We start from the raw sequence: 24,105 nt of genomic DNA, 5'->3' as shown, positions 1-24,105 counted from the left end.
AAAATTCACTATTTTTGCTTCAATTCTTCATATTTCATCCCCTTTTATATTCTTTACTCAAATATACATACTTAAACTAATTTATATCCATTTATTTCATCTTAAACCTCAAAATCTTCTCCTCTTTATAAACTTCAATAATCATACCAAATATTCAATATCCTCTAAATTCAATTCTATCACTTTATATCTCTTAATTAAGTTAATTACAAGTCGAATTTAACTTCAAATTCAACTTATCAATTCTTTTACATAAATTCATTTAAAAACTCATTCACTTAAATCTTTCATAACTTCTTCATCTTTTGATTTTAAGATAACTTAAGCTTTCCTTAAGCTTAGTTATCATCTAATGATCATAACCCAACCTTAAAATCAACAATTAATCAACAAAATAGAAAACTCACCTTTGTTGTGGCTTTCTCTCGTATGGAAGAACAAAGGAGAAGAAGATAACTCTGCTTTGTTTCCATCCGTAGCACGTGGTTTTCTTATATAATAAGGAAATAAAAATCTTTCCTGTCAAATACCCATTTTACCCTTTGATTCCTTTAATAATTACTAAAACCTTCAGGAAATACTTCCGAATAAATCATTGAACTATTCAAATATCCTACTTTAATCACATATTATGAAGTTTTACAATTTAGTCACTAACCCGTATTTTGGGATATTACAAATCTCTCCCCCTTAAGAAAATTCATCCTCGAATTTTCATTGTACAAAGATATGGGGGTACTGAATCTTCATCTCCTCTTCACGCTCCCAGGTCGCTTCTTCCACCTTGTGATTTCTCCACAACACTTTGACTAATGGAATAATCTTGTTCCTTAATTGTTTAACTTCATGAGCTAAAATTTGGACCGGTTCTTCCTCATATGTCAAATCTGATCGCACTTCTATTTCTTCTGGTGACACGATATGAGAGGGATCAGATCTATATTTTCGAAGCATTAAACATAAAGACATTGTGAATTTCTCGATTTCAAGTGGCAAAGCTAATTGATATGCCACTGGTCCCACTCTTTTAACGATCTCATATGGTCCAATGAATCGAGGACTAAGCTTTCCTTTACGTCCAAATCTCAATACTTTCTTCCACGGAGACACATTCAAGAACACTTTATCTCCGACTTGAAACTCAATTTCTTTCCTTTTTAAATCAGCATATGATTTCTATCTATCAGCTGCAGCTTTCAGATTTTTCTGAATTACTTGAATTTTCTCTTCCGTTTCCTGAATCAACTCATGACCAATAACTTCTCGATCCTTAAGTTCATACCAGTTCAAGGGAGTACAACATCTTCTCCCATATAGAGCTTCATAGGGAGCCATTTTGATGCTTGACTGATAACTATTGTTGTACGCAAATTCAGCAAGTGGCAAATACCTTTCCCATGATCCTTTGAATTCAATTACACAAGCACTTAGCATATCCTCTAGAATTTGGATAGTTCGTTCGGATTGTCTATCGGTCTGAGGATGAAACATTGTGCTAAAGTTCAGTCGTGTGCCCAATGCTCCATGTAAAGACTTCTAAAATCGTGATGTGAATCTAGGATCCCGATCAGAAACTATGGAAACAGGCACACCATGCAATCATATAATCTCTCTGATATACAACTCAACATACTTATTCATAGAGAAATCAGCTCGTATCGGAATGAAATGAGTTGACTTAGTCAATCTGTCTACAATAACCCAGATTGAATCTCTTTTATTCGGAGTTAAAGGCAACCCTGTTACAAAATCCATTATTATATTCTCCCATTTCTATTGAGGAATCGACATTGGTTGTAATAGTCCCGATGGAACCTGATGCTCAGCCTTGACTTATTGACAAGTCAAACATTTAGATACAAATTTTGTAATGCTTCTTTTCATTCCAGGCCAGCAATATCGACTTTTAAGATCCATATACATTTTGTTTCCTCCAGGATGCATCGTCAATGGACTATAAGGAGCTTCCATTAATAAATCATTCTTTAATTCATTATCATCTGGAATCACTAGCCTCCCTTGATAATATAGGTTCCCATCAGTTTTCATCTTATAATCCGTACACTCTCCATTCTTTATTTGTTGCAACTTCTTTGAACACTTTTCATCTTTAGCTTGCAATTCTTTAATTCGATCTAGCCATGATGGCTTGATAGTCAATTCCGCACAAATTGCACCATCTTCGTCTAATGATAATTTGGCATCAAGAGCTCGCAACATCATAATCCTTTCCGGGATGGAAATCAATCACAACATCATAATCCTTGAGAAATTCCACCCATCTTCTCTGTCTTAAATTCAACTCTTTCTGAGTCATCAAGTACTTTAAACTCTTGTGATCCGTATACAAGTAGAACTTTTCACCATACAAATAGTAACGCCAGATCTTTAAAGCGAACACTACTGCAGCCATCTCCAGATCGTGTGTCAGATAATTCTTCTCATGCGATTTTAATTACCTCGAAGCATAGGCCACCACCTTGCCTTCTTGCATTAACACGCATCCTAAGCCATTATAGGATGCATCACTATACACTACAAAGTTCTTGCCAGACTCGGGTTGGACTAACACTGGAGCTTCTGTCAAAATCTTCTTTAACTTTTCTAAACTCTCTTGGCATTCCTGAGTCCAAGAAAATTTTACATCTTTTCTCAATAACTTAGTTAGAGGTAAAGCTATTATCGAAAAGTCTTTAACGAACCTTCGATAATAACCTGCTAACCCCAGAAAACTTCGAACTTCTGATACATTCTTTGGAATTTCCCAATCCAAAATAGCTTTAATCTTTTGAGGATCCACTCGAATTCCTTCTGCAGAAATTACATGTCCAAGGAATGCCACTTCATTCAACCAGAATTCAAATTTTGATAATTTAGCATACAACTTCTTATCTCGTAAACTCTGTAAAACGAACTTCAAGTGCGAACTATGTTCTTCTTCTGACTTTGAATACACTAAAATATCATCAATAAACACCACCACAAACTGATCCAAATATGATTAGAATATTTTGTTCATTAGATCCATGAAAGCAGCTGGTGCATTCGTAACTCCAAACGGCATCACGATAAATGCATAGTGTCCATATCTTGTTCTAAACGCTGTCTTTGGAATGTCTTTATCTTGAATCTTTAATTGATGATAACCTGAACGTAAATCGATTTTTGAGAACACTGAAGCTCCCTTTAATTGATCAAATAAATCGTCAATTCGTGGGAGTGGATACTTGTTCTTGATGGTCACTTTATTGAGCTGTCGGTAGTCGATACAAAGATGCATGGATACATCTTTCTTCTTAACAAATAGAACTGGAGCTCCCCAAGGTGATACACTTGGTCTAATAAACCCTATTTCCAGTAACTCATGTAACTGTATTTTTAACTCTTGCAATCTTTTAGAGCCATTCTGTATGGATCCATGGCAATAGGCGAAGTTCCAGGCATTATTTCAATATGGAATTCTACCTCTCTGTCTGGAGGTAACTCTGGCAAATCTACAGGAAATACATTAGAGAACTCTCTCACGATAGGAATTTCTTCAATCTCTTTATCTTTGGCTCTTACATCCAACACACTAGCAATGAACCCTTGACATCCTTGTAACAGTAACTTCTTTGGCGTTATCACTCAGATTACATTTGCCAAAGGATTCCACCCTTCACTAAACACCACGACTTCTAACTCTTCCAGACTTCTCAACGTTACTCTTTTCAGTCTACAGTCGACATTAGCATAATAATGATATAACCAATCCATTCCCAGTATCACTTCAAATTCTTCGAAAGGTAATTCCATCAAATTAGCAGGAAATTCAATTCCTTGAATTCATATGGGACACCCTCGACTCACCATATTTACCCGAGCACTGTGCCCTAACGGATTCGTCACTATCACTTCATTGTTAGTAGCTTCTAACTGAATGTTCAATTCTCTCACTAACTTACTAGTAATATATGAATATGTAGACCCCATATCAATCAATACCATAACATATTTATCAAACAACAGAAAAGTACCTGTTATAATCTCTGGATCATCCCGATCCTCATTGGTCCTGAGATTATACACTCGAGCAGTGGAACGTATCTCTTATTGAGCAGAGGACTCTGACTGACTTCTTCCTCTGCCTCTAGCTCTTCCCCTTTGGCCTGTAAAAATAGACCTCTCTGGCTGTGCAGATTCACTGCCTACCCTGGGACAATCCCGAATAAAATGTCCGGTGTCCCCACATCTAAAGCAAGCTCCAGAAATCATTCTACATATCCCAGAATGATTCTTTCCACATTGTGGGCATTGTCAGACTTGGCTTTAGTTAGATCTCCCAGCTCCCGATCCCACTAACTGAGTTTATCTAACTCTCATCGGATTTAATCCTCTAGCAGAGGATGCCACTGATTTTGACTGCGCTTGGGGTCGAGAACTAACGTCTCTGCCCCTTTTTGACGGTGCAATACTCGATGATGCACCCGATCTTTTCGATGTCTGAACTCAAGAATCTTTGAACCTCTCATTCTGAGCTCTTTCAAGAGCTTTAGCACGATTCACTACTTCTTGAAATGAAGATAAATTCAACACAATTAAAATCTCTTTCAGCCGAGGATGTAATCCCTCTACAAACCATTCACAAGAATTCTTATCCGTAGGAATTAACTCAATAGCGAAGTGACTTAACTTGTTGAATTCACATTCATACTCATACACTATACGGTTCCATTGCTTCAGATTCATAAACTCTTGCTTCATTTGTCGAATGAATTGATCTCCGATGTATTTATGCTTGAACTCTTCTAAAAACAAGGACCAAGTTACTTGATCATCAGACATTGTCAATGTAACGTTGGTCCACCAAATTTTCACTTGCCCTCAAAGCAAGGAGATGACTCCATCTAGCTTGTCAGCATCGGAACAATAAAGTCCCTCAAGCCTGATTTTCACATCATTAAGCCAAAGGTCTGCATCAACAGGACCTTCTTCTGCTTCACCTTTAAATTCTGGTACTCCTAAGCCCTTCAACTCCTTTGCAATATTCTTTTTTGGAGTTGAAGTAGCATAAGGTTGGAAACGTGTCAATACCGCATCTAACGTTCTAAAGAACACATCTTGATCAACTACAGGCACTTCCTAGGGTGCATGTTCTTCACTCTGCCTGGCCAGGGCAGGTGAATTACTACTTTCAGCGGGCCTATCATCTCCCGCTTCACTTCTAGAGCTATCATGTCTGGACATCTAACAAAATACAACCATATAGTTCTATTAGCAAAACAACATACTTATTATTCTATCAGATCAGAAGTTTTCACTATTTTGTTGGCATGTATACATTCTAAGACACTCTAGACTCCAGTTTATGTCGAGAATCGACTAAACCTTAGCTCTGATGCCATTAAATGTAACACCCTAACCCGTACCTGACCCGGATACGAGTCCAGGTATCACATTGACTTTTCAAACTTTAACACTTAAAGAAAAAAAACAGGGAAATTTTAAACTTTCTTTAAAACAAAATACATTAATTTACATAAAAGAGACCACAAAATACAAAATCGATCAGAGCATTCTTAATTAACAACTTATTACATGCCAACTCTATATACATAACCAGAATACCTACTTTGTCAATTACTTCTGATCTGATCTTTTAGTAGTGATGATGTCCTTGCCACTTCTATTACTGCTCTTCTTGTTTCTTGGTACCTACGTGTAAATCACTTACACGCTAAGTCATAGACTTAGTGAGGCAATAGATGAGCATGTAATAATAAATTCATGAATATGCATTCTTACCATTTGATCATGACATTTCAGTATGCATGTATATATATTTCACTATAATATATATAATCATGTCATGCACATATGAAACTTACCTTCTTGTATCACTTTCACTTTAATTTATCTTTCAATTGCCCATGTACATTATTGAGAAAAGAGGTATATGAGTATATTGAGGTTGTGCACTAATGTTGTCACCACAGCTCGATAAATTCCCACTAGGGGCAGTAAATATTCATCCCGAAGGACCACTGGATACGTCCCGAAGGACTACTATAAACCCTCGACTCTTGGCATGCCAACTATACCTATAGCTCTCATATCATATAACATGGGCTTAAACATGAATACACTTATCATTTCATATCTTTTCATCACTTTTCATCTAACACATATAATCATTTCCATTATTCACATACTTGGATTGTTTCTCTGGTAATAGCATTCATTCACTTAATATCATATTAAAGCATAATGAATTATGCATGAAATCACTATAACAATAATATATATATGCAAGTACATAAAAATGGAAACATGAATTTAACTAACAGAGATTGACTTATCACAAGTCTTATCTCTATACACTTTAACTATAAAATGCACTCACCTTAGCCTTGCTTGTTTTGACTCGATCCTAATCCTTCGATTATTACGGAACTTGTTTAGGCTCAATATCTACATAAATATAACATTTCAAAACAATTATCAGAAGCCTAAACCTTAAACTTGATGTTAATAACCTAAACCGATTTAATGAACCAAATTCCATTTTTTCATTTAGGGGGAATCGATACCCCCCAGGGGGAATCTGTACCCCCTGCATATTCTGGAAATTTTGTTCAAGCCAGAATTCACTGTTCATTACACGAAAATTCACTATTTTTTGCTTTAATTCTTCATATTTCATCCCCTTTTATATTCTTAACTCAAATATACATACTTAAACTAATTTATATCCATTTATTTCATCTTAAACCTCAAAATCTTCTCCTCTTTATGAACTTCAATAATCATACCAAATAGTCAATATACTCTAAATTCAATTCTATCACTTTATATCTCTTAATTAAGCTAATGACAACTCGAATTTAATTTCAAATTCAACTTATCAATTCTTTTACAGAAATTCATTTAAAAACTCATTCACTTAAATCTTTCATAACTTCTTTATCTTTTTATTTTAAGATAACTTAAGCTTTCCTTAATCTTAGTTATCATCTAATGATCATAACCCAACCTTAAAATCAACAATTAATCAACAAAATAGAAAACTCACCTTTGTTGTGGCTTTCTCTCGTATGGAAGAACAAAGGAGAAGAAGATAACTCTGCTTTGTTTCCATCCCTAGCACGTGGTTTCCTTATATAATAAGAAAATAAAAATCTTTCCTGTCAAATACCATTTTACCCTTTGATTCCTTTAATAATTACTAAAACCTTTAGGAAATACTTCCGAATAAATCATTGAACTATTCAAATATCCTAATTTAATCAACATATTCTGAAGTTTTACAATTTAGTCATTAACCCGTATTTTGGGATATTACAGATTGTGGATCTAGGAAGGAAGCAAAACAACCTGCATAAGATAATAACTCAAATAGATAGGTTTAGGTAGTAAATGTGATGGTGAAATGGTAGGTTAATTTATGATAGAGATGGTAGCGGAAGATGATTGTTGTAAGGATAATATCTTAAGAAGACTCAAAGAAGAACCAATGCTATAGAGAGCAAAGACCCAGACTTTATATTGCTTCTTTAAGGGGAGTTTTGGTGGAAGAAGTAACTTGCATAGGGCATGTCCTTATCGATTGATTGTGGATCTAGGAAGGAAGTAAAACAACCTACATAAGTGAATAGCTCAAATAGATGGATTAGGTGGTAAATGTAAAGGTGAAAACGGTAGGCTATTTATGATATGAGAGATGGTAGCGGAAGATGATTGTTATGGTTATGGTATGGTTGATGAAACAATGGAATGTTGAATAAGATAGTATCTTAGAAATGACCAAGGAAGAACCAGTGCTATAGAGAGCAAAGACCCAGCATTACAAATCCTCTCTAAGGGGTGGTAAACGAGGACTTTGACCCACTATCTATATAGAGATAGGAACCACAAGTATCAAAGTGAAAGGAATTGACGCCACAAGTAACAAGTTACTTGATAATTCGATAAAAGTCAAAAGGACTTAAGAAGAGAATAACTCTCAATTTGATTGATAAAAATGTTGTTCATACAAATGAAATATGAAAACCTATTTATAGAGTTTTGGGAATGATATGTCCGAATAGTACATAATGGTATGGCCAGGCCTTGTGTCTTCCTCAAAAACATTAATTAATACATAATTAACATGAATAGATAAGTGCTGGTTTAGCTTAAATGTAGGAACATGTTGAGGTGGACGAATAACACTTGTTTCCTTCCAAATTGGTGCCAAGTGGATTCACACGCACTGAACCTGGTTTGCTGGTTATATATACCATATTGGACGTGTATGAGCTTGCTTGAGTGGGTATCTAGTTAGCAAGCAAGGGTTGGTGATGATTAGCTGGCCTTGAGCTCTCCTTAGTGTTCCACTAGCTGCCAGATTCTTTGTGAGCTGTCAATGTCTCCCAAATGCTCCACTAAGCTCTATATATCTTCCAAATGCTCCACTAAGTTGTATATATTTTCCAAGTGCTCCACCAAGCTGTCCCAACGTGCATCATGCTCCAATGTACCTTCTCACAAATGTGCTGATTCATTTTAATATTATTTTCTCGTCCATGCATGCAAATCCCGTATTTATTTCCAGCCTGCACTGTCTTCTGTAATCTGCATATATCTTGAGCTCCCAATATCAGGTTGATACAATTCAAAATGCGTTGGAAATATAAGACACAGGGGATTAAATGTTAAGAAGACTTGAATGCCCAAATATGCTTGTAACATGTTCAAAAGTGGCGATCACTCTGACTGTCGTTCACTTTCCATTGGACTGCCTTGAATATACATTGCACCAAAGATGCTTGTAACATGTTCAAAAGTGGCGATCAATCTTACTGTCATGCACTGTCCATTGGACTTCCTTGAATGTACCTTGCACTAAAAATGAAATGTATATAAATTACAATGCTCAAGTTCATGAATAAATAATAAGTAACATTCTAATGTAACACATGATTCTATGATTAATATAATAATGCAATTGATATGATAACATAAGTAAGGAATGTGTAACATATGCATGAAACAAGCTAATTAAAGATGTGACATGAATGAATGAATACATGCTGCCATGATATGTAAATGTTCCTAAGAGCTAAAATAAATGCATATGAGCTAATAAAATAAATGATAAGTATGTTGCCATTATTTAATGAATGCAAAACTATTCTAACATGCTTAATATATTTAAATAACAATGTGCACCAAATAATATAAAGATGTGGTTGTATGTGTGAATATCATATAACATGGTAGTAAATGATAAATGGAAACATGTAATAATAGTATCCTAAGAAATGATATGTAATCATGGCATATATTTGAATGATATGAAAAACATGATGAACTAAACATAGGATGGTATGAATGATATGATAATTTACACTAACATGTGGATGCATGCTTATGATAGAATACAATGTATAAATGATAAAAGATAAGATAAGGTAAGGAAAAACTTCCTTAGAAACAACAATGAAAAACTTCCATAGTGTGATTAAGTCATGGAGAAAATTGGAGCTAGACAGGATCACATCATCCTCCCCTTCTTTTGGGTGATTTGCCCTCAAATTGAAAGGTAACTTCTCTTTAGTGTCTTTCCATTCAAACTTTGCTGATTTGTCTTCAAAAATATCCCTTCAATAGCAACTTATTCAAGATATTCCCTTTTGAAAAGATCTATGAAAGGATCCTTGTGAAAAGTCATGAACCTTGAATAAGTACCTTGAACCTCCTTGTTCTGAAAAGAAAGAAGACTTTCATTAGTAAGGGAATTATGAATCATTGTTAGGTTAAAAGTATACTCCCTAATCATATCGTTTGGATGGGCAAGAGTGATGTCTTTTAAATTACGAGAGATGTTGCTTTGATCGTTCATAATTTTTGGTATTCTAAAAGACACAATCTCTGGTCCTTCAAGGGTCATGTCCTTTGATTGAAGAGTCACAACCTTAGGTTCTTTCCCTTTACGAATTGTATCCTTTGAATCATTATGTAAATCAAAGGAAAATTTTGCATGTTCAAAGTTAGAATAATTGTCCTTGATCTTTTGTCTCGTCCATAGGTATTCTCGAATGACCTCGCCATCACAAATTGTTAAGACAATACCATAGACATGAATCGAATTGCTATAAAATAAATTAATATAAGTAAATAAAAAACTATTGAAAGATGAATGAAAGTATCAAACCAGGTTAGAGGTTTAATGGGCGTCGGTTGCTTGATGATGAAAAACTCCATTGGTTGCTGAATTTCCTTCAATATGTGCAATGTACATGGATTATCAATGATCCCATTCCTTGGCATTTGAAGTGGTATATCCTTTAGAATGTTAAGAGGCATAACTGTTGGTTCTTCAAAATACATATTTCTTGAATTTTTTTACTTGAAAAGATAGGTCTCTTGGAATATCCTGCAAGACAAAATAAAGAGTAGAAGAAGATTCGTTAGGTATAATTTGTTCTCTACTCTGCTTCTCTTCTCTACACTCATCCTTTTCAGATTTGTCATTTTCAACTTGCTCCACTACTTGCAAAATTTATCTTTTAACTCCAACAGATTCATTTCCAGTTATTCTTGTCTCCTCAAAAGTTCTTCTTCACAGCTTCTTTTTATGGCCTTCACTTTCTCCCATTCTTCTATGCGCGACCAAAAAGATGTTTGAACAACATCTTTTTCAATTATGTGTTGCTCGTTTATCAAACTGTCAAGGGCGACCAAAAAGAAGATGGCTTGAATTCATGGGAACAACATCACACAAGATTTCATCATCATATCTCCCAATTGAAAAGGGCACAAGTACTTGCTCTATGACTTCTAGTTCTTCATCGTCATTTAATCCTTGCAAAACATATGGACTGGGATATTTTAACGTTATAAGTCCCAACTTCTCTACCATATATGTGTTAGCAAGGTTTGCACAACTTCCACCATCAATGGCTATAAGACATACTTTACCATCTTTATCATTTACATGGAAATGAGTATGATATGCATTCATTCTTTGTTGTTCGTACTCCATTGAAAAGATGAAAAATTGTCAGTGAAATAAAGAATGGAAAATGTGTAAAAAGACCTTACCAAGAATGCTCTCAATTCTCTTTATCCCAAGTTCTAAATGACTTTACTCAAAACCGTGTCAAGTAAATTTTACTTGTGTGTCGGCTGTAAAAAGGGTTAGTAGGAATGGAAAACAAAATATAATGAAATGGGTGGCTTAGAATTAGAAAGAAAAGAATAAAAGGGTTGCTTACACAAAGTCACTTCACAACCTCCTATCACCACAATCAATTTAAAAGGCCTACTTGAATGGCTTGGTGATGATAATTGTTGTTGTGTACTTCAACTTTTCTTTCCTTTTGATTTCTTTGCTGAATTTTGATTTCTTTCACTTGCACTTCTCTTTTGTTTTTTTGTTGTTGTTGTTGCACGTTGCTTCTTCCACCAAAGCTCTGATTATCGTATTTATAAATTAAATTGAGAGTTATTCTCTTACTTAAGTCCTTGTGACTTTTATCGACTTATCAAGTAATTCAATTACTTGTGGCATCAATCCTTATTCATCTTGATACTTGTGGTTCATGTATCTTTATAGATAGTGGGTTAAAGTCCTTATTACCACCCCTTAGTATTGATTTGTAAGGTTGGGTCTTTGCTCTTTATAGCACTGGTTCTTCCTTGGTCATTATAAGATATTATCCTCATCACATTCCATTGCTTCATTAACTAAACAACATACTTCCGCTACCATCTCTATCATAAATTAACCTACCATTTCACCATCACGTTTACCACCTAAACCTATCTATTTGAGCTATTATCTTATGCAATTGTAGATTGGCCGAATGGTGCTTGTTGATGTGGCTATCTTTGGCACATAATTTAATCATAATTGGAACACAATTTTCATGCATATCCTAGGTGTATATTCGGTTAAATGTAGGAGAAAGGTGTCTTGGTCGAATCCTTCAAAGTGATGGCTAAGTGGAGACAAGCATCTTGTTTTGTTGGAATGGACATGGGTTGTTTGTAGTACAATGCTTGGTCACGCACATGGGTTGTTCCTTGAGTGCAATTGTGTGTAGGATTTGCAGCAGCAAAGTGGCGTGAGTTGTCTTCATTCTAAACTTGATTTAGTGGGAAGATATTTAACAAAACAAGGGCTGAGGTGTTGAGTTGTTATGGTGCAATTCTAGCCGAAATTACTCTCCACAAGCTGCCCACGATCTGCCATGATTGATGAATGGTTGGTGAGTTTTTCTTGTTCCCTTAATGCTCCAACAAGTTACCAATCATTCTCCAATCTGGTTGTGTCTTCTTAAGTGCTCCACTAAACTGTCTAACATGGGGAATATTCCTAATGTTCCCACATGTGCAAAGAAACAAGTATTTTAATGATAGTGGTCTATTATAAACAAAATACTTGCTGCCCGGCATGTGCTTACGTTGGTGAGCTTTTGATTGCATGTTTATTATCTTCAAATGACACTAACACACGTGAAAATCCTAAGTGCAAATATGAATGCAATGAGCTAAACAAATGATATGCTGTCATGTGAATGTTAATGCAAGCCAAAATAACAAGATGCACGTGGTGATGAAAAAGTAAACTATTATTGAAATTATGCTTATGCAAAACTAATATGAGATAATTAACATGCATGACATGAGATGATGAATGAATGAAACATGAAATATGATATGTAAATGATATGCAAAAACTATTCTAACATGCTTACATACTTAAATACTAATGTGCATGATTATAAAGATGTGAATATATTGTATGCATGGTATTCATAATAAATGATAAATGGAAACATATAATAATAATATCCTAAGAAATTATATGTGTTCATAGCATAAATTTGAGTGATAAGAAAGACATGATAAACTAAGCATAGAATAGTATGACTGAAATGATAATTAACATATGAATGCATGCTTATGACAAAATAAAATATATAAATGATATAATACAAGATAGGATAAGGAAGAACTCCCTTAAAAACAGTAGTGAAAAACGTCCATGGAATAATCAAGTTGTGGAGAAAATTGGTGCTAGTTTGGATTGTATCAATAGGTATACTGAAGATTTGTGTTTCCCCTACCCGATAAGATTATCATGTACCTCCGAATAATATCTGGAATCTCTAGTGTGTTCCCTGACCACTCAAATGTTTTTCTTATTTCTGTTATCTCTGTTTACTGACTAAAATTATTTTTATACGTGGTACTCTAGGATCTGGTATGAAGACTATGACAGGTTCAGTCGCTGCTGGTAATTCCTTGTATAGGTTTAGCACCGACTGATAATTCCTTATGGACCTAAGGTGACTCTTGGGTAAGCTCTGCGGCCCCAAGATTTTTCTTGGGTAGGCCCCGTGACCCCGAGAACTTTCTTGGGTAGGCTCTCAGGCCCCAAAGTACTCCCTTAGGTTATGCAGTTATGGGAAGCTGCATAAGGCGTTCGGTTGGAGGGATTACTATGGTTTTTGAAAAATACGTTTTAATCTGTTTCCGTTTTAAAAAGATCTGTACATTTTTACTGGTTTTGTGGGAACACTCTAGACACCCTATTATGATCTCATGAGCCCAGTCATATGAAATATTTCCTCTGAACTGAAAGCTTATTGTCTTTCACCATATGATATATCAGTGGGGCCTCAGCTCAACATAAAAGTCTAAAGATATTTAAATCAAAATGGAAATATATGCTTATCTGTTATGTGCATGTTCTTCAGCATCATCTGGTAGTTCTGTATTACCGAGCTTCCCATAGCTCACTCTATTACTCATTATTTCAGGTTAAAGGAATCAAACATGTGCAACTATCGACTTCAGTAAAAGAGTTCATCCGGTGCTGCTCGCGGAGTATGGTGCATGTGATTAGGGGGCATGTAGGTTGTATTTTATTTTATATAAGTGTGTGGAATTTGTTTTATTTCTGAATATTTGATAAATTTTACTTTTGTATTTATAAATTGTTTTATGATCTTAAGTGTTTTAACAGGAAATTTTAAATTTTCTGGAATTTTTACGGTGGGTCGCTCCGGTGGCCTTAATGTGACACCTCGGATCGGATCGGACTACCCATATCGTTATGTGGGGGGTTACATGATAGGATAATAATAGCTGCACATAGTTAAAATCATCTTCCACCAAATATAGTTCCCTCGTTCATCAGTTAAATCCATTTCATAAGTACAAACCACAGTTAGACAAAGCAAAATTCGATCACCGAAGTTTTTAAAAAAATTCAATTAAAAATATTAAAGATATTGCAGTCATCCTCCTCATCAAATGGGTCGGCTCCGAATGCAGCAAGTGCAGGCGCAAGGGCACATTGCCCAAGGGATCACGGATAAATAGCACCCATTAAAGAGAAAAGGCAACACTTATATTCCAATCGATTTTAAACATTTAATTTATTTTAAATTATAATTTCTAATGATTTTATTTAAGAATGATGTAAAAATATGAAAACACAAACAAAACTTCATCTTAAAAAATTAAATTTATTTTAATTACTTTGTGTGAAGAGTTTTGTCTTATGGAAGGCCCAATGGGCTAGGTTTTCAGTAAAGATCTGGGTCGGCATGTATATGGAACGCTGTCGTCTAAGTACACAACGACGGCGACTTCTTCGTTTCATCACTCGTACATAATCTCGTCTACTGGCTAAACCCTCTTCCGCTCTGAAATGGTGTATTCATTGTTATCGCTTCCTTCAACATTTTGCCGCCTAAATTTATTCCCCAAATCCTCAATATTATCCCCCTTCACCTGGAAAGGCCTTAGTTTACTAAAATTCCACAAGCAACAGCGTTTAAGACCCTTCGGTTATCCTCTCCTTTATTTTCCTCCTTCATTCTTCTTCAGCAAGTCATTTCTCTACTTCGACAACTTCTGTTTCGTCCAAATCCTTTGATGATGATTTGGTTGTTCTTGGCATCGAAACGAGTTGCGATGACACAGCAACCGCTATCGTAAGTACCCTTCACTTCTCCCGCTTTCCTTCGGTTTCCTTTACGGATATTCTTCATTTTTAATGGGAATTTATCTTTTTGTTATAAAAACGGAATGTTAGGTGAGAGGCAATGGCGAAATTCTCAGTCAAGTTGTGTCTTCTCAGGTAAGTACTTATTTCCATTAGCAACAAAATTTTCCATTTTCAGTACTATTTGTTTTCTCCTTTCAGTGAAGTGAATGTCTTTTTTTCTTTTCACTTTAATTATTGATCCCATGAAGGCAGATTTGCTAGCTCGATATGGAGGCGTTGCTCCTAAAATGGCTGAAGAAGCACATTCACAAGTCATTGACCAGGTATTATATACGCTTGTTCTATTTAATTAACAAATCATATTAGTCTGTATTTTATTTATGTAATGTGTAAATGCCAATTCAAGAATAAATCACAAATTGATTATCGAGTGCAGGTTGTGCAAGATACACTTTATAAAGCTGGTTTGACTGAAAAGGAACTATCTGCAGTTGCTGTCACTATTGGACCTGGTTTAAGTCTTTGCCTTCGTGGTAATTTCTCTTTTAATTGAATTCTATTGCTCATCATTGCTTCGAAATGTGGCTAGAGTTGACTTTCCCTTTTTGACATTTTTATGTAATTTCTGTACAGTTGGTGTGCAGAAAGCTAGGAGAGTTGCTGGTAGCTTCAATCTACCGATCATCAGTGTGCATCACATGGAGGCTCATGCTCTAGTAGCCAGGTATTGAAGCAATGACCGTATATAGATTAGAATGAGGCATGCACACCAGCACTGCTAAATTATTATTGTTCAATTAAGACATCAGAAGATAAGCCATATGTTGTCGCTCTTCAAGAAAACGGTGTGCTTTTAAAGTACCATTTGTTTATCAGTACCTGATATTGTTAATTCTTTATCTAGGCTGGTAGAAAAGGAGTTGCAATTTCCATTCCTGACGCTACTTATATCAGGTACGAGTTTCTGACTTTTTGGTTTTTATGCTGCTTACACTCATTGTGTACACATTTTTGCTTGTTAGCAAGCTAGTTAGTGAGACCGAGAGGAAGACAGAGATGTTTGAGCCCATGTCTTTGCATGATATGATACATATTTATGACTGTAACACCATCATGTACCACAAAATATTACTCTGAAATCCTTTGCAACTCCGGGTTATTAAAGTAAACATCTACAATTCTCTGCTTCACATATGTTAGGGAATTCTGTAATTGCTGTTTTCTATCTGATTAAGAAATTTGATGACTATACCATGACATGAAAAAATCGTAAATTTTTTGTTTTGCCACCAACTATAGTCTTGTCTGTGGGTTACAGTCATTGCTTACTTGTTCCCTGGAGGTGGACACAATCTGTTAGTTCTTGCTCATGACCTTGGTCATTACACTCAACTTGGGACCACAATAGACGATGCAATTGGTGAGGCTTTTGACAAGACTGCAAAATGGCTGGGCCTTGATACGAGGAAGAGTGGTGGGCCAGCTGTTGAGCAACTTGCTCAGGAGGGTGATTCAGAATCAGTTAGATTCTCAGTAGGTCTTTTCTTTTAGAGTGTATTGACCTTTGCTAAAATGTATATTTGATGATTCGGTTGTTTTTTCTGTATGGTTTTGTCCTGTTCGTTGAGCAGTTGTTCTGAATATCACTAATACATTTCTTCCTTTTTCAGATTCCAATGAAACAGCATAAAGATTGCAATTTCTCGTATTCTGGTCTAAAGACCCAAGTGAAACTAGCAATTGCATCCAGAAATATGTATGTAGACCACACTGATATCATATATACTTGATGATTAACAGTTCCCCTTTTATATATCATGTTAATTCTGCTTGACCCCATATGTTGTAGTGATGCCAAGGTTCCCCTTTCAAGTGCAAGCAGCCAAGACAGAATCTCCCGAGCTGATATTGCTGCCTCTTTCCAGGTTACATCCTTCTCCTTTTGTCTTTGTATTGGTCTTAATTCTAGATTTATTCATTAATGCAATAATTATAAAACATATTTATTGATATGTGGGCCCTTAAAATCTGTACTCCAGCGGGTTGCAGTGTTGCATCTAGAAGAACGGTGTGAACGAGCAGTTGAATGGGCATTGAAGATTGAACCATCCATAAAGCATCTGGCGGTGTAAACTATATCATCTCTCTCTGTGTTAATCGTATTTACTCCTGTTAGTACTGGATGCTTTTTATTGTTAATTTGCCACATAATAGTACATACTGACCTTGTTCCTATTTTTCTTCTTGCAGGTGGTATCCGGAGGTGTAGCGTCAAATCAGTACGTCAGGGCTCGATTGGATCAGGTTGTGAACAAGTACAGTCTGCGGCTTGTATGTCCCCCTCCCAACCTTTGCACTGACAATGGTAAGTTACATTTGCACGAGTTTTTGTCAATCTTATATAATTACTTTAACGAAATCAGGTAATAGTTAATGCTTCTGTCTGTATTCTTGTATGTATGTACAGAAAGATAAACATATAGAATGTTCAAAGGCTCTAAAGTATTAAGATAAACGTGCAAACCCAATATTTAAACCTTGGGAAATGATCTAAATGTTTTAGATAAAAGTAGGCAACTAATGCTATAATTTTCATAAAAAATAGGCGTGATGGTTGCTTGGACTGGCATCGAGAACTTTCGTGCTGGAAGATACGATCCTCCTCCACCTGCCAATGATTCAGAAGATTTCATGGTATGCAGAGATATATTACTACGTGTATGACTGTATTTGCTCTGTAAGTTATGTTGTAGTCAGAAATAAGTAGCATGAATTTTGACATGTTTGTGTTGCACCAGTATGACTTGCGGCCAAGGTGGCCATTAGGGAGGAAAATGCATAAGGCAAGAGCGTGCCACCCTATTTAAGAAGGGCTCAGGTTCATCCGTCGCTTACATCTCTTGTGCGCGCCTCACAACAACAACAACAATGATGAAACTGTATGCATATACAGAGATCTTCAAGTGGTCTAACCAACGAAGCATAACTATGTCTATGAGATGGGTAATTGAGATTGCTTGTTACAGTGGCATCAAGCATATTCATCAATAGACTCTGTAAAACTTTTAGTTTTGTCAATTAAAATGTAGTATACAGACGAGAAAGATTGAAAAGATAAATTTATATTTTCCTTTTAGTTAGTGAAGAAACATGTTACAGTTGGAAGAGATGAGCGGGATGAGAAGTTAGGGATTGAGGATGGAGAATAGGGAATTGAGGCGAGGGAAGGAATGGAAAGAAGGGAATTAGGGATTACAACTGAAGAAGAGGAAAGAATGCACTTACCCTTTGAAGTGGAGTGTATTGTTGAACCGGTTCAGAAGGCATTGGATCCAGTGGAGTTTCATACCCAAGTTGAGTTGAAACAGCCCAAGATTGGTGGCCCAGTAACCTAAAAGGGAAGATAAGATCAGTTTGTTATAACTGTTATTGATGTAATGCCAGCTGACATATTTTACAATTTACGTTTTTAGCCCTGTAACTAAATAAGATTGGCTGTGAGACATCTGATTTCTTAGATTATGAATGAATAAGCATTTTCTTCTCTGAATTCTCTCTAAATTCTTTCTATTTCTATTACCTATTTCTCGATATCTCTTCTAATCATCTCAAACCATAACAAATTGGTATCGAGAGCCTCGGTTCCTAGCAAGAGTGGTGGTATGCCCAAGAAAAATCAAAACATGGCAGAAGACTTAGTTGGGTTGCAAAAATAGATGGAAGAATTGACAGCACTGGTGAAACAATGACAAGATGAGTCTAATCCTCCTAAATGGTAGGAGACTCAGGACAACAGAATTTCTGCATTAGAATCTATGATGGCTACGAACCATGGATATGTTGAGGAAATCTTGAAGATTCTGACTGGAGGAAGGAGGACCAAACTAGTCTGCTGAGGATCAAGTATAGACTCCTAACTCATTTAATATGAGTAGTAAACAACCTGTTAAGATGACAGTGATTAATGATAAGACTCGGTTTACCTATAAACCTGAGGAGCCTGGAATTCTTAAGTATAAACCAGGGGAAATGCCTGTTCATTTGACTAGCTTAAGAAATGACAATTTGATGGGGGAGAACAGTGTTGTTAGAAATCAGTTAATGGCAGTAGAGGTGGATAAAAGAGGTACTGGGGGGTCTTCTAACATGTCAGGGGTAATGTGGCATAGACCAAAAATTGAGCTGCCAATGTTTGAAGGAATTAATCAAAGAGGATGGTTTCAAAAATGTCTTAAATATTTTTCTCTTTGTAATATCGCTGAAGAGCAAAGAGTTGAGGTGGCTACCATGTATTTAGCAGGAAAGGCTAAAATATGGTTTGATGGTTACATTATGCAAAAACATCATGTTACTTGGCATGAGTTTGAGGTAGACCTATGTCATAGGTTCAATGACAAATTTTTTGCTGACATAGTGGGGGAGTTCACAAAACTAGTGCAAAAAAGGATTGTGGAAGAGTATCAGGACAAATTTGAGGAATTACAGCCACATATGTTATTACAAAACCCTATATTAGGGGAAGAATTTTTTGTTTCTCTGTTTGTTAGTGGGTTAAGGGAAGATATTAAAAACAGAGTTAAGGCTTTGGAACCTAAGTCACTCTCTGAGGCATGTAGGTAAGCTAAGTTATATGAGCCGTCTATGGAGTTTGAAAGCAAAAGATTGAGATCAACCTTCAGAAGTTCAACTTATCCAAATCCTATATCTACTTCAAAGCCAAACCAGCTACCAATACAGCAGAAAAATTCAGCTAATCCATCACCAAAGCAGAATTTAATAGATTATAGAAGACAAAACAATTTATGCTTTAAATGCGGAGATAAATTTGTTCGAGGTCATCAATGCAAAATGAAGCAATTGAACATGATGATGGAGGATGACATTGTTTTACCCTCAGAGAATTCACCAGCAGATTCTGACCAAGCAATTATGCAAGAAGAAGAGAGCCTAGAAATATCAATCAATGCTATTAATGGATGTATTGGTCATAACACATTGAGGATACAAGGAACAATTCAAGGGAGACCATTTAGTATACTGATTGACAGTGGTAGTACCCACAGTTTTTTAACACCTCAGTGGGCTGAAGCCGGTAAACAGATTAATACTCCCTATCCTTTGGCTATTATAGTAGCTAACGGACAACAACTTTACAGTCAGCAAGGTGTAATGAGGTGGAATGGAAGATGCAAGGGCACTCTTTTATACATGATTTTAGATTGCTTCAGTTGGGGGCAGTGATATGGTATTAGGGGTGGATTGGATGAAATTGTTAAGTCAAATTTTGATGGACTTCAACAATATGACACTGAGTTTTGTGCATAAAGGGAGTAGGTTATTATACAAGGTCAACAACAATCTAATTTTTTGCAGAAGATTTCAGGAGCTACCCTATTGAAGATGACAACTTCTGACTCATCTATTTTGGGACATATAGTCCTATTTTCTATGTCTGAAGGTTCCAAAATTGTTCCTACAGCTATTCAATCTGTTTTGGACCAATATCACTTTGTTTTTACTAAGCCTACAGGTCTGCCACCTACAAGGAATCATGATCATGCTATTGCTCTTAAACCTGAAGCTGCTCCTATTAATTTAAGACCTTATAGATTTCCACACAATCAGAAAGTTGAAGTGGAAAGACAGATTGCTAATATGCTATCATCCTTTATTATTCAGCCAAGTAAAAGTCCATTTGCTTCTCCATGTCTTTTAATAAAAAAGAAGGATGGTACTTGGAGGTTTTGTGTAAACTACAGGAAGCTAAATAGCAGCAGTGAAAGATAAATTTCCAATTTCTGTGGTGGAGGATTTATTGGATAAGTTGCATGGAGCAGTATATTTTTCCAAAATTGATTTGAGGTCTGGTTATTGGCAAATCAGAATTAAATATGAGGATATCTACAAGACAACATGTAGAACTCATCAAGGCCACTATGAATTTAAGGTATCCTCATATTTAATTCTGATTTGCCAATAACTAATCAATTATTTGCCAAGAGATCATGTGGTTCATCTTCAATTAGTTTTGGAAATTTTGAAAACTAATCAATTATTTGCCAAGAGATCCAAATGCTTCTTTGGACATACTCAAGTGGAATACTTGGGTCATATTATCTCAGCCTCTGGAGTATCTACTGACCCTTCTAAAGTTGCAGCTATGAATGATTGTCCTGTGCCAAAATCTCTAAAATCTTTGCGTGGATTTTTGGGACTAACAAGCTATTATAGACGGTTTATAAAGGGTTATGGTACAATTAGTAAGCCCTTGACACAACTGCTCAAGAAGGACAGTTTTAAGTGGACTACGGAGGCTTTATTGGCTTTTGAGAATTTAAAGTATGCTATGTGTGAGGCCCCCATTTTTGCATTACCAGACTTTGGTAAATGTTTTTATTTGGAGACAGATGCAAGTTCAGGGGGAATTGGGGCTGTATTATCTTAGGATGGAAGACCTATTGCTTACCTTAGCAAGGCACTTAGTTCTAGACATGTTGCTCTCTCTATATATGAAAGGGAATACTTGGCTATTTTATTGGCATCTTCTAAATGGAGACATTATTTAGAAGGCAGTCCTTTTGTTATCAAAACAAACCATGAACCTCTCAAGTATTTATTGGAGCAGAAATTAACTACTGCTATTCAAAAGAAGGGCTTGACTAAACTGATGGGGTTGGATTACACTATTCAGTATAGGAAGGGAAATCTAATGTAGTTACTGATGCCCTTTCTAGACAATGTGAAGATCAGGGTCAATGCTTAGCTATGAGTACTACTGTGATCATTCCTAGTTGGGTGCAAGAGGTGGAAGAAACTTATAAAGAGGATAAAATGGCTACTGAGTGGATTTTTGTCTTAACAGTTAATCCTAATGTTGATCCTAGGTGGAAATATTCTAAGGGTATTCTTATATTTCAAAAGAGAGTTTATATTAGGGCTAATGAAACTCTAAGGTTATAGATTATTCAATCTTACATGATTCACCCCATGGGGGTCATTCTGGTATACATGCCACTTATCAAAGGATTAAGCCTTATTTTTATTGGCCTAGGTTGAAAGCTATGGTAGCAGCTCATATCAGGGCTTGTACAGTGTGTTAGCAAACAAAGGTAGAGCATATTGCTAAGCCAGGACTCCTACAACCAATTCTTATTCCTCAATAAGCTTGAGAGGTAATTACTATGGATTTTATAGAGGGTTTACCTACATCTTTGAGGAAAAATTGCATTTTGGTGGTAGTTGACAAGTTTACAAAATACAGTTATTTCCTAGCATTGTCACATCCCTATTCTACTGCTGATGTAGCCAAATTATATTTGGATACTCTCTATAAACTTCATGGCCAGCCTAAAATGGCCATTTCTGATAGGGACAAAACATTCGCTAGTATCTTCTGGAGAGAACTAATGAAGCAGTTAGGGACTAAAACATTATTCAGCACTGCATACCATCCAGAGACTGATGGTCAAACAGAAAGGGTGAATCAGTGTTTAGAACAATATTTGAGGGCCTATGTTTTTTTCAACCAAAACAGTGGGCAAAATGGTTGCCACATGCAGAATGGTGGTATAACACTACCTATCACACTGCCCTAAAGCTTACACCATTTCAGCCTTTGTATGGTTATAAACCTCCTACTATGGTTTGGCAGACAAACACTACAGTACAACCTGTTAGTGATTTAATGACTAGCAGAGAACATATTAGACAGTTGGTAAAATGGCAGTTAGAGCAGGCAAGCAACAGAATGAAATAACAATCAGACAAAAAGAGGACATAGAGGGTATTTTGTAGTGGGAGATAGTGTGTACCTAAAGTTGCAACCGTATCGCCAAACTTCACTGGCCCTGCGAAAAAATTTAAAATTAGCAGCAAAGTATTATGGTCCTTATAAAATTATTGAGAAAATTGGGGAAATTGCGTATAAATTGGACTTACTAGACTCTTCTAGGTTGCATCCAGTTTTTTATGTCAGTCTCCTGAAGAAACATGTGGGTGACTCGATTATTTCTTCAACTGAGCCTCCTGCGATGGATGATGATTGTCAGATTCGAGTCGAACCGTATAGGGTTATGGGCAGAAGAATAATAAATAGACAGAACAAACATGTGACTCATTTGCTGGTGCGATGGAGAAACCTTGATGAAACCAGTGATTCGTGTGAGGATTATACTGTTCTCAAGGGCCAGTTTCCAGAGTTTGATCCTTGGGGACAAGGATCGATTCCAGCGGCGGGTATTGTTACAGTTGGAAGAGATGAACGGGATGAGAACGATGATTATGAAGAGAACGAAGGAATTAGGGAAAGTAGAAGCCTAGTGTTAGGGATTGATGATGGAGAATTGGGAATTGAGGCGAGGGAATGAATGGAAAGAAGGGAATTAGGGATTATAACTGAAGAAGAGGAAAGAATGCACTTACCCTTTGAAGTAGAGCGTATTGTTGAACCGATTCAGAAGGCATTGGATCCAGTGGAGTTTCATAGCCAAGTTGAGTTGAAGCAGCCAAAGATTGGTGGCCCAGTAACCTGAAAGGGGAAGATAAGATCAGTTTGTTATAACTGTTATTGATGTAATGCCAGCTGGCATATTTTACAATTTACGTTTTTAGCCCTGTAACTAAATAAGATTGGCTGTGAGACATCTTATTTCTCAGATTATGAAAGAACAAGCATTTTCTTCTCTGAATTCTCTCTAAATTCTTTCTATTTCTATTACCTATTTCTCGATTTCTCTTCTAATCATCTCAAACTGTAACAAAACATTGCTCTTTCTTCGAGGCTCAAACTGAAATCAATCAGCCAATCCAAAATTAATCCGATTCAGAATGTATTAAAATCTTTAGAAAGAAAAACAAAATAAAACTCAATCAAAAAGCTATTGTTTTTCTTGTAAATTGTAGTTATTGAGTTACAAGAAAATTGTATATTTCTTGTGTCGAGCTTAGACATGTGAAATGTCAAAGTGAATAAATTTTGGGTTTAATTTCTTTTTAGTACAAAATTTTGGGTTTAGTTTAGATTATATAACGCACTATTCGGCTTAGATTTTGGTAAATGATTAGTGATTTTTTATGATAAGATTAGGTTGGATTTTGGCGGTAGTTCTGTTGTGTGTGGC

General features: G+C 35.9%; 2 protein-coding genes and 1 pseudogene across 2 annotated transcripts; all 3 read left to right on the top strand.

Moving 5' to 3' along the window:
* Window positions 1–14,656: 14,656 nt before the first annotated feature.
* LOC120182774 lies at window positions 14,657–18,384 on the top strand (annotated as a pseudogene).
* A 553-nt stretch (window positions 18,385–18,937) lies between these two features.
* On the top strand, window positions 18,938–19,606 carry LOC120183119. Its single transcript, XM_039187880.1, has one exon. The coding sequence runs from the start codon at window positions 18,938–18,940 to the stop codon at window positions 19,604–19,606; it is 669 nt and encodes a 222-aa protein (XP_039043811.1).
* A 780-nt stretch (window positions 19,607–20,386) lies between these two features.
* Window positions 20,387–23,352, top strand: LOC120183118. Its single transcript, XM_039187879.1, has 6 exons — window positions 20,387–20,717; window positions 21,109–21,419; window positions 21,683–21,887; window positions 22,181–22,464; window positions 22,638–22,721; window positions 22,972–23,352. Exons 1-6 carry the CDS (start codon window positions 20,387–20,389, stop codon window positions 23,350–23,352), a joined length of 1,596 nt encoding a protein of 531 aa, XP_039043810.1.
* The last annotated feature ends 753 nt before the right edge of the window (window positions 23,353–24,105 follow it).

The sequence above is a fragment of the Hibiscus syriacus genome, unplaced genomic scaffold (assembly GCF_006381635.1).
Source record: "Hibiscus syriacus cultivar Baekdansim isolate YM2019G1 unplaced genomic scaffold, ASM638163v2 tig00112738_pilon, whole genome shotgun sequence".
Lineage (NCBI taxonomy): Eukaryota > Viridiplantae > Streptophyta > Magnoliopsida > Malvales > Malvaceae > Hibiscus > Hibiscus syriacus.
The sequence above is the reverse complement of the archived record's forward strand: the minus strand, read 5'-3'. Positions and strand labels throughout refer to the sequence as shown.

What these genes read in the sequence shown, in the direction of transcription:
- LOC120183118 (XM_039187879.1), top strand. Translation starts at nt 20,387, where the DNA reads ATGACAACTTCTGACTCATCTATTTTGGGACATATAGTCCTATTTTCT. An exon ending in GTTCAGGGGGAATTGGGGCT is followed by an intron (nt 21,420 to 21,682) that starts GTATTATCTTAG and finishes TATTCAGTATAG; the next exon opens with GAAGGGAAATCTAATGTAGT. An exon ending in CTGATGGTCAAACAGAAAGG is followed by an intron (nt 22,465 to 22,637) that starts GTGAATCAGTGT and finishes ATGGTTTGGCAG; the next exon opens with ACAAACACTACAGTACAACC.
- LOC120183119 (XM_039187880.1), top strand. Translation starts at nt 18,938, where the DNA reads ATGACAGTGATTAATGATAAGACTCGGTTTACCTATAAACCTGAGGAG.